This window comes from Cyanistes caeruleus, chromosome 6 (genome assembly GCF_971803275.1).
Source record: "Cyanistes caeruleus chromosome 6, bCyaCae1.hap1.1, whole genome shotgun sequence".
Taxonomy (NCBI): Eukaryota; Metazoa; Chordata; class Aves; order Passeriformes; family Paridae; genus Cyanistes; species Cyanistes caeruleus.
This window is the reverse complement of record NC_141706.1, coordinates 699,617-710,673: the sequence shown is the minus strand read 5'-3', so window position 1 is coordinate 710,673 and position 11,057 is coordinate 699,617. Positions and strand designations below refer to the sequence as shown.

General features: G+C 48.3%; 1 protein-coding gene across 6 annotated transcripts in view; it reads left to right on the top strand.

Moving 5' to 3' along the window:
• The first annotated feature begins 5,775 nt into the window (after positions 1–5,775).
• GALNT18 (polypeptide N-acetylgalactosaminyltransferase 18) overlaps positions 5,776–11,057 on the top strand; it is a 195,208-nt gene continuing 189,926 nt past the window's right edge. Inside the window, exons 1-2 of one of the 6 annotated variants that reach the window (XM_086894579.1) lie at positions 5,776–5,931; positions 7,175–7,440. In XM_086894579.1, the coding sequence (XP_086750705.1) occupies positions 7,206–7,440 (235 nt within the window). In that variant the 5' untranslated portion in view covers positions 5,776–5,931; positions 7,175–7,205. The other 5 variants (XM_086894583.1, XM_086894582.1, XM_086894580.1 and 2 more) reach the window with 5 other exon arrangements.

Here is an 11,057-nt window from a genome sequence, read left to right as displayed (position 1 = left end):
AATGGGAGGAAAAGGAGTAGTGCAGATTTTTAAGCTTCTTTTGAGGAATTTCTGTCTCAAAAAGTAATTCTCTAATGAGCAATTTTAGGAAGTTATTTTCCACCTATTTATGGATTTTATTTTTGTTTTTGAGACATTAGAGAATGTGGATAATGATGACAGTTGATGCTGGACTTAATTGGTACTTGGGCTGCAAAGCCTTCCTAGGAGTTTGTTCTCCATTATGCTTAAGGAGAAGCTCCATTCATGCATTAAAAACTGATTAAGACAGAAAGGACAAAGAATAGGAAGAAATCATCAGTTTCCAAAGAGGAGGCAGTCACGAGCAGGGGAGGTATTGCTGCACTGTTCAGCAGACATAGATGTGATCAGACAAGCATGTAAGCAGCGAGGGTACCACAGCCTCAGCAACTCCTAAAGCCAGCTGCAGAAGGTGGGAGAAGCCATGACCCTGAAGGACAAGCTGCTGAAACAGCAAAACTACAAACCTTAATTGCAGTGTGGAGTTCCTGTCATGTGAGAAGGGGCTGCATGTGTGACACTCACATGGGCCAGGAGCCTTCCGAGGAGGGGCTCTGGGACAGACCTGCACAATATGTTCGTGTTTCTGTGGAGGGTGAGACAGCACTGGTTCAGAACCTGGAGAGTTTGTGACTGCTTGCACAGCTACAATAAGCAGTCACTGACACAGCCTTTAAGCCATTAAATTTGTTGAAGCTTTTCCAGGCAAAGCCTGGCAAGAGGGCTATTCTTGTCCCTCAATATTCAGAGCTAGACAGTATTTGGAAATAGGATATTTGGCTGCCTCAGTTCTTGTTTGATGTAGTACAATGGTTTGTATTACTATAGTTAAAGATAGAAAAAAACAGCATTGAGGAATTGTTTGAGAAAGCCAAGATTTCTAGATGTCAGAAATGATTTTGCTTTTACTCTTTTATTTTTTTTTATTATAATTTTGCACCTGAATATAAAAAGATTCAGAGATTGAGTGGGCTGCAATCTCTGGGAATCTGTTTCAAATGTTTCCAAGGTTTAACACCCCAAAATGAAGAGACTTGAAGTTGCTTAGGGACAAGGTTGTCATTGGAGGTGCAGGGTGTAGACATATGACAGCTTTGAGGAGAACAGAACATAATGCTGCTCTGAGAAACTGTAGACATGCCACTCACAAAGGACCATATGTTGCATCTTTTTACTCCTGCTGGCGAATTGCTGGTCACACATGAGTCACTTGAGATGGATTAACTGAGAGTTTTGTGGCAAAAAAACGGTGCAGTGTAATGCTGCCAGAAAAAAAATAAATCCTGCCAGCGCAGAAAAGTACCAGAGATCAATTACAGCATGAAGTGATTTTTGATGGTTTTGATAGAAAAACATTTTGGAATGACAAATGGACAAGATAAGCCTGGCAAACACTGAGAATGGAAAATGCCATCTGGAAACAGAAGATACAGACATAAATTTTATAGCAGCTGTATCAGGGAGATGGAAAGGCCGTGAATCTGGTGATGGAGAAGACAACACGCACCCGTGTGCACCGAGCTCTTGGAGGTTGCTTTTTAACCTGTGTCCAGTAGATGTTTCCATGTTCTTTGTGGCTCTGCTCTGTCCCTTTGCACGAGGTGTTTTCTCCCTGTTTCACGTGCAGTGAGAGCTCCGTCCAGAAGTCAGGACACAGTGCAGTTTTCCCCTTGAAACGGTGTCAGCACTCTGTTGTTTCTGTATCTTCTGTTATCTTAGATTCCTTCAGTGCTCTGTGAATGGATTTGAAATGGTGGAGCCCATGGCTTGGACAGGTGTGTCTGGACAGGCAGGTGGTGCCAACCCAGCTGGGGACAGTCCCCAGTGAGGTTCCCAGGGCTCCGTGTTGGGACCGGTCCTGGTTAACATCTCCTGATGGTCTGGGGACGGGCACTGAGGGATCCCTCAGTGGGGAGGACACCGAGCTGGGTGGGAGAGTTGATCTGCTGGAGGGAGGAAGGCTCTGCTGAGGGATCTGGGCAGGCTGGAGGGAGGAAGGCTCTGCTGAGGGATCTGGGCAGGCTGGAGGGAGGAAGGCTCTGCTGAGGGATCTGGGCAGGCTGGAGGGAGGAAGGCTCTGCTGAGGGATCTGGGCAGGCTGGAGGGATGGGCTGAGGCCAGTGGTGTGAGGTTCAACAAGGCCAAGTTCTGGATGCTGTCCTTGGGCCACAACAACCCCATGGGGCACTACAGGCTGGGGGAGAGTGGCTGGACAGTGGCCAGAGAAAAGGACCCGAGGGTTGAGAGTGACTGAACATGAGCCAGCTGTGCCCAGGTGGCCAAGAAGGCCGATGGCATCAGAAATATTGTCCCCAAAGGACACTGATTGTCCCTCTGTCCTGGGCACTGCTGAGGCCGTGCCTCGAGTGTTACCAGCAGCACCCAGGCCTCGGTGCTGCATTCCAAAATAGATGTACACTGCAGACCCTTCCCAGCCTATTTCAGTCAACAATCTTCAGAAGTGCATGTTCTTTCCACCCCTGTAGTCCTCTTTTTGGTCTAGAATTGTGTTCTGTGTCTGGTTCAGGAGGGCATCGGGGGCCGGAGCGAGTCCAGGGAAGGGCAGCGGAGCTGGGAGGGTCTGGAGGGTGAAAGCCCCGTGAGGAGCAGCTGAGGGAGCTGGGGGTGTTGGGGCTGGAGAAAAGGAGGCTCAGGGGGGACCTTGTCACCGTCTAGAAGGGGCTGACAGGAGCGGGGAGCCAGCTGGGGATCGGCCTCTCCTCCCAGGCACTGGCACAGGGTGACAGGACACGATTATCACATCTTTTGTTTGGAAAGGTGATAAAAAACCGCAAAGGCATCTCTGCAGTTCCTGCATATGTCTTTTTATGGTTTAATAGAAGTTTAAGGTCAGTTTAAAATTAGCGCTAGTGATGGCTAGGGACAATGGATCCCAAAGATCACTTCCCTGGGGACTGGACACCTGAGCTTTACCTTCAAAACAGAGAAAGCTGTCTCTTTTGAGGAGCCAAAACCCCAGTTTTATATTTTGAACTGTTGGGAAGATCTCATCTGCAGAAGGGATAATCTCTGCCTGAGATGTACAGGTCTTGATTTGTGTGTGCAGGCTCAGACATCGCAGCTTCCAAAAAAATTACCTTCTCAGAGTAATTCAGGCTTTCCTAAATTTATTTAGTCGTCTCTCTCCACAATGTGAAATGCTGTGTTGCTTAGTGAGTGCCTTTGCAATTTTTTTATCACCTTTCCAAACAAAAGATGGGATAATCATGGGTGAGAGAGAAGAAATAATAGAAGAGAATCTTCTCAGACTAGATAATAATGATTATATCTCCACAAACTAATAGGATTTCAGCTAAGAATCTGAATAGAATGTGATAAAAATAAAGGTTAAAAGTTAAGCTTTTCCACTGATTTCTAACGAGGTGTAAGAAACATGTTCTTATAAAATGGGGTAAGTATTTTTGGTTTTGATGTTTCAAGCACCATCTTACACATAAAAAGGTTTTAACCTGTATCAAAATGCAGCAATAAAAATACAGTTTTAAACATCTCCCTTCCATGAACTGCAATGATAAGTAAGAAATACTAACTGAATTACTTCCAGGTCACTTTACAGCTGCCACTTACCTTGCATTATTTACTAGATTGTGAGGTTAATATTTCCCCAGCACCATTTGAAATGGTGCCCTATTACAGCTGGGGGAAATCCACATTAAAGCCTGGAATACATACATGTTTTAAGAAATGTGTCATTATTTGCATAGCATGACATAGCGCAGCAGTATCAGGACAAGGATAAAATCAAGACACATATTTTAATGACCTGCAGAGTAGATTGTACTGCCTCAAGCTTAAACACCTGAAGCAGAAAACACCACTTTGATTTAAGAGAAAATATTTCATAGACCTTGTGCTCCCCTATAATTTAAATGTTCAAAAATGAAACATTTAAGGGTTTAACCACCTAATTTTCTCCCTGACTGTAGAAATGCTGCCAGCATCACATTATTCTCCTATTGTTCCTTTTCCTGTTTTTGTTCCCATTAAATTATTAAAGTGGACTGCTTATGTATTTATGTAATCCGTTGCACTAAGGGGTCTCATCTGGATTGTAATGCTAAACAATAAATCAAAATGACAAAACCAACCAATTTCTACATGGCATACACTTGGATACCTCCAACTTTGTATAAACCCATAAAAGAAGACTTTTAAAGAGACTTGTCTAGAATATTATTACCAGAGGCATGAAAGCAAGCACTTTTTTTGTGTGTGTATCAAAGCATCTGGAGGTTTTGCTGTGAAGTCAATTTTAAGAGTAGCTTCAGTAAAATCAAGGCTCAAGTTTGGAGGCAGGAGTGCAGCTTTGGCAGAATGTGGTTATAAATGAAAATGTATTTTAAACATGATCAGAGAGCTGATGGGAACACAAGGCTAAAGAACTAATAGTTACTGTAGGTTAATTAATATTATAATTAATGTCATAAGCAACCTATTAAGGCTGTGAGACACATTATCTGTATTTTTCCAAATGCTTGTGTCACTTCTGGATGTGCTTACAGTCATTACTAACAACTACTGTTCATATTTGTTTATAAAAGCACTTAGTGCTCAGTATTTTATACATTTCTATGGAAATTATGACTGATTAATGCTTGTTATTCATCCCTTAGCTGGACTGATTTCAGATAAGTTGTGCTGTAAATTGAGAAGTCCCAGGCTAAGTCCTGGATTCTGCCTAAACTGCTGAAGAATTCGTATTTTGTGACTGCAGGCAGGGTTTAGGAAGATTAAAGGAAGTCTAGGTAACTCTATTATTAAAGGCTCCAGCCACAGCATTTCCTGCTCTCGGTTTTACCAGAAGCAAAGCTGCAACACTGAAGTGTCACACAAAGATAGGAAATAGGGAAATAGATGATGGTGTAGACAAACATTCATTGCAGACCAAGTGGATTAACTGGCTTACAGGTGGAACTGTTCTAATGTATTCTGTCACAGTTCTGTCTTTTACAAAGCTTGACCTTGTTCACTGACAGCTCCGTCCAGCAAACTTCCCTGTATCATGGAAAATATTTCGTCTTAAAATGTAAACGTTGTTTTCACATTCAAATGCCTTGTGTTACATGTTTTCATTTCCAAGGGAGTTCTCTTGGGCTCACCTCTTCTGGTGTTACCACAGGGGAAGTATTTTAAACTGGCCAACATTTCAGTTAGTTTTCAGAGGGAAGGCTGAGGGGGCAGTTTGTTTTTCCAGCTTTGCTGGCAGAGCTGACTGCAGCTTCTGGTTTGTATGTGTCTGAGTACTCGTCATTTTTACTGTTTCTATGGAGCACCAGCTGATGGAAAGGAAGAAGTCATTCTGCCTTTTGGCAGGTCAGTTCCCTGCCTTCTCTCTTGCATACTGGGTCTTGCTCACAGTTAATTTAAAAATAACAACCCCGAGACCTAGGACAAATCAGCTGCTTTGACTTCTCTACAGCTGTTGCAGTGTACCCTGGAGCTGTTGAAGGGTTTGAACACTCACATATTTATGTTTCAGAGCAGTAAGTCCCGGTACCCTGCTGGGCTTTGTGCACGCTGGCAAACCCTGGTGGCACAGTCAGCTCTGGAGCGTGACTACAGAGTGCAGTCCATCCACAACGTTTGATGTTCTTGCTTGCACTGGAAAAGTATTTAAAATAATTTTAGAATGTTAATTAACACGTGCCTCATTGTTTCTAATATTGGATATGCTGGTGACGTTTCTGTCTCGAGACTATCAAAAGAAAATGATCTCATATAGTACAAAAGTCCCTATTTAATAGGAATGGAAAAGATTCATCATGTGCCTTTCTCTCAAATCAGCGAGATTTCATATTGAGGGGAATTTGCCTTTTTAACGCGTTTTCAAAAGGAATGTAAAATGTGAGGTGAAGGGAGGAGAGCAGCACGGCTATGCCGAGCTGAATGGTGAGTTACCGAAACTAATTCGGGATGCTCCGGGATGGAGCGTGTCCCTGCGGGGTGGGGAGCGATGGACGGGGGGATCGGGGAGGGATGGACGGGGGGATCGGGGAGCGATGGACGGGGGGGATCGGGGAGCGATGGACGGGGGGATCGGGGAGGGATGGACGGGGGGATCGGGGAGCGATGGACGGGGGGATCGGGGAGCGATGAAGGGGTAGATTGGGGAGGGATGAACGGGGGGATCCGGGGCTCTCCGGGGTGGCTGCGAGCAGGCACCCGGTGCTGCCGGTCCCGGTGCTGCCGGTCCCGGTGCTGCCGGTCCCGCCCGGGGCTCAGAGCCGAGCCCAGAGCTCCGGGCACCCCTCGGGCACACGGGCAGAGCCCCGCAGGCTGGGCTGCCTGGCAGCCGGGCACGGCCACGGACACCCACCGGGACACGCACGGAGGGACGGAGGGAAGCAGAGGCAGGCAGGGAGGCAGGCAGGGAGGGAAGCAGGCAGGGAGGGAAGCAGGCAGGCAGGCAGGGAAGCAAACAGGCAGGGAGTGAAGCAGGCAGTGAAGCAGGCAGGCAGGGAGTGAAGCAGGCAGGGAGGGAAGCAGGCAGGGAGTGAAGCAGGCAGTGAAGCAGGCAGGCAGGGAGTGAAGCAGGCAGGGAGGGAAGCAGGCAGGGAGTGAAGCAGGCAGTGAAGCAGGCAGGCAGGGAGTGAAGCAGGCAGGCAGGGAGTGAAGCAGGGAGTGAAGCAGGGAGTGAAGCAGGCAGGCAGGGAGTGAAGCAGACAGGCAGGCAGGCAGGGAGGGAGGGCGGCTGGGCTCGGAGCAGGTGTGTCCCGCCATCCCCGCCCCGCCTGCGCCGCTGCCATTGGAGCCGGGGCCCGTCAGTCCGGGCTGGCTCCGCTCCCGGCGCTGCTCGGCGCGGGGCTCGGCCGCGATGGGCAGCGGCAGCGGTGGCAGCGGGGCCGGGCAGCGGGGCTGCTGATGGGGATGGGGATGGGGATGGGGATGATGATGGGGATGGGGATGGCCGGGCCGGGGGGAGGCTCCTGAGCCCCGCTGCCTGCTGGCCGCGCCGCTCCGTGCCCTCCCCGCCCCCGCCGCTCCCTCTCGGTAGGCGGCGAGTGCTTCTTATTCCCTGGACCGGAGAACTTTTTGCGTGGAAATTTCCTGACTTCGGAGCGCTCTCCGTGTCGGGGAAACGGGGGAAAGGATTTCTTTTCGTCGCGGCTTATTTTTGTGTTCTGGATCGCAGGATTTGTGGAGCTATATGGAGGGATCGCAGGATGGTGTGCACCAGGAAAACCAAAACTTTAGTGTCCACTTGCGTGATTTTGAGTGGAATGACTAACATCGTCTGCCTGCTGTACGTGGGCTGGGTCACCAACTACATTGCCAGTGTTTATGTGAAAGTGCAGGAGCCGATCTCAGAAAAAAAGTTAGAGGAAGACAAAGGGGACACTTTAAGGATTATAGAAAGGCTGGACCATTTGGAAAATGTCATCAAGCAGCACATCCAAGGTACCGCCTCGTCCCCGCTTGCTCGCCCTGCTCTCCCCTCTCCGCCCGCCGTGCTCGGCTCCATCCCCTCCGCCGAGTGTCGGCTGCGAGCGTCGCGTCTGTCGCGACCGGCGGAGCCACCGGCATCCCTCCCGGGGGAGCCGGGCATCCCTCCCGGGGCCGGGCATCCCTGCCGGGGGAGCCGGGCATCCCTCCCGGGGGAGCCGGGCATCCCTCCCGGGGCCGGGCATCCCTCCCGGGGGAGCCGGGCAGCCCTCCCGGGGCCGGGCAGCCCTGCCGGGGGAGCCGGCATCCCTGCCGGGGGAGCCGGGCATGGCAGCCCTCCCGGGGGAGCCGGGCATGGCATCCCTCCCGGGGGAGCCGGGCATGGCAGCCCTCCCGGGGGAGCCGGGCAGCCCTCCCGGATCCCTCCCGGATCCCTCCCGGATCCCTCCCCGAGCCCTCCCGGAGCTGGAAGGAGCCCCAGCTCCCGCCGGCCTGTGCCTTCCCCGGGCAGGGACCCGCTCCCCATCCTGCATCTTGCTGCTTTCGTCTTTTTTTATTGTTATTTTCTTTCCTGTTTCTGTTTGTTGCTTTTTTTCCAAGCGGTCCGCTGCTAGTGGAATTCTTGCTGTCCCCCTTTAAGCCCGGCTCCGCTAATCCGCGCTGTCCCTGCGTGCCTTGGGATGATGAAGGTTTTCCCCCGGTGCCGCTGGAGTTAGAATCCCTCTGGGATCGTAACTGGGGCACTCTCCCTTTGTGTGATGCCTTCTAATGGGTGCCCTGGGAGTGGGGAGGCACCGGGAGGCAATGCGGTCATTTCCTGTGAGTTTGAGATTTGACATGACTTTTGCTTTACTAGGGGATCTTTAGGGTATTCCTTTATATTTTCATCACCTGCGTGGTGTCACAGCGTCACCCTCTCAGCCTGCCAAGCGAGCTGGATGGTAAAGGAGGCTTGGGGTAGGTGAGAACCTGTACAAAATCTAGAGGAACCATCTTCCTCTATTTCTGCATAACCTCCTCTGAACGGCCAAACCCCAGTTCTGGTCTCTGCTAAACCTGGAAAAGGAGAATACACCATGTGGTGAAGGATTCCTGTCAAATCCCACTCACTCCAGGCAGCTTTGAGTGCTCTGGGAACACAAAGCAAATGGAGCGAGCAGGGTGGGAAATCCCTGGCCTTCCCCGCTTGTCAGAGCACAGAACTTTGAGGAGCTTTGCTTTGCCTTGTGCTAACAGCTCTCTAAACATGGCATATCACCATTCATTCTGTGGCTGCACTCGTTTCTCACACAGTCTTGTCATCTTGCTCAAAGGGGTAAAATGCTGCTGCTTTTAATTTTTTCCCACCTTTCTTCCCTGGAGAGTGGGTCATAGCAGCTTCTTCAAGTTTTAAGCTTTATCATGCAGCCCTTAAGTTTTTCTTGATTCCCGAAATGGATTTTTAAAAGGCAATGTATTCTTGTCTGTGTGCCAGTGGAGTGCACTGTGGAAGCACACATCAAGGCAGGGATTTTCACAAAGTTAATTGACTTCCCTGATGAGGCTGGAGCATAACTCCTCCAGGTTTGTTGGCATCAAACTCAAATAGCCTTGTTTATTTGCAAGGAAACAAAAATGTTTTCAAGGAAATTAACAACTGTTTTCAGGGAAACTAACAACTCTTTTCAAGGAAACAAAACTGTTTTCAAGGAAACAAAACTGTTTTCAAGGAAACTAACCATATTGGTGCCTTTGGTCACTAGTTCTTAGAGCAGCACAGAAAATGTGCACCTGAATCAGGGGACAGTGTTGCATGGGTTAGAACATAAGTTTTTGGGGTTTTTTGGTGACTATCCATAAGCCATAGGCTAGATTTTCTTTTCCTCAAATAATGCTTCTTTTAAAGTTGAAGAGGGTCTTTCAGAATTAACTAAGTGAACATTTTGGTGATAAGTACTAAAATATTAGGGGGTTTAAAAAAAGCTTTACAAGCTTCTCATGCCTTATTGAAACTACTTTGTGTTTAAGATAAATAAATGAGTAAAATAAAAATCACAGATCCTTAGCTCAAAGTGGGTTTTCCGTACTTTTATTTGCCAAATAATTATAACTGGGGTTCTCACAGGAACTCCTGTGGCAAATACTGCAGATTAGGGCGTTAATTTAATCAGATTTTGCTTGGAACTGCAAGATGCTGTGAATTCTGGCTCATGGTGCAAAACTCACTGAAGTTATTGAAGGAAACGTCCCAAGCTTGGCTGGGTTTGATTTGAAGGTTAGCTTTAAGAAATTCTGTGTTTGAGAGTTGTTGCCAGAAATTGAGTGAACCAGCTGCTGCAATGGTTCCAGACATGGTTACAAGGCTTATCTGTACTTTTCTACTAAACTTTTCCTTGGATCACTCCTTTTTTGTGTTGGAGAGAGGTCTCAGTAGCTCAGATGTTCTGCAGTGCTGAGCAGGCATGAAATTAGCACGGGTAATGGAATTACATTCCATAGGATACCCTGCAAACGCCAGAGAGCTTTAGCTGCTGCATTTCACACACAGGGTTGTGCTAATATTTCATTTTAATTTGCTTTCTGATTGAGTTGTTTGGTTAGATGCCATCTGGGAATTCCTTAAGCATATAAATTGCAATCTTGTAACATTTTATAAAGTGTCCTGGAAATGAGAAGAAATAAAATGTGCCTTCATACAGAGCCCTTTTTAAAGCATGTATTTTTAAAAATCTGTTTTCACGGCAAGAAAAGTGTCAGACTGAAAAGAGATTTCCAGGTAAGAGAGGTTCAGGGGGGATCAAGGCTGGTCCGTGTTGTGTTTGGAAGGAACTGTATGGACAGGGAAATCTGGGCCCTAAAGAGAAGAACCTTGTGGAGCTGAAGCTCGATGCTGAAACCTGAGCTGGCTGAAACCTGGCAATCCCGAGTTTTCCTGGCTTGTGGCCAGACGCCGCTCACAGGATGGCTCTGGCCGAGTGACTTTACCTTTTTGCAGGATTTTCTGTGGCAGTGTGGTGGGGTTGTGGAGTGAATGAGATCCGAAAGCTCCCCCAGCCCAAATCCCAGCAGCAGCACGAGCTGGGTGCTAGCAGGCAGCCCACTGACAGAAACCTGTGCTTCCCACCTCCGCTGGAGTTTGAGACAGGATGGTGTCTCCCTGGAGGTTAACTTGTGTCTGTGCTTATGGGGATGACAGAAACTGAGCAGAGGACCAGATGGGTAGTTTGATGCAGAATGCAGCCCTTTCCATGCCTGCAGAGGTGTGTGGCACATGGACCGTGTGGTAGCACTGAGTTTCATTCCCAGAAAGTGTGCTTTACAGGGCTGAGGTTAACAGGTGTTAAATGGGATAAAAAAGCCGTGTTCTGTTGAGTTCCCAAACACCAAACTGGCTCAAAACCCCCAAACACTCTCACATTATTAAAATCAATATGAGAGTGCTTCAGAGAGATCACAACATATCCTTCATCTTAATAATGCATCATGCATTGGCTCTGACACCAAAACCTTGCACTGAGTCGTATGTGCAGTTGGAAGATCAAGGGAATGGACAGGCTGCTCTTAGTCTGATCCTGAGTTTGTATCAGCAACAAAGTGAAAAACACCAGCCAAAAGGGAGAAATGTGTTTTCTGCAGCCTCTCTTTAGGCCTTC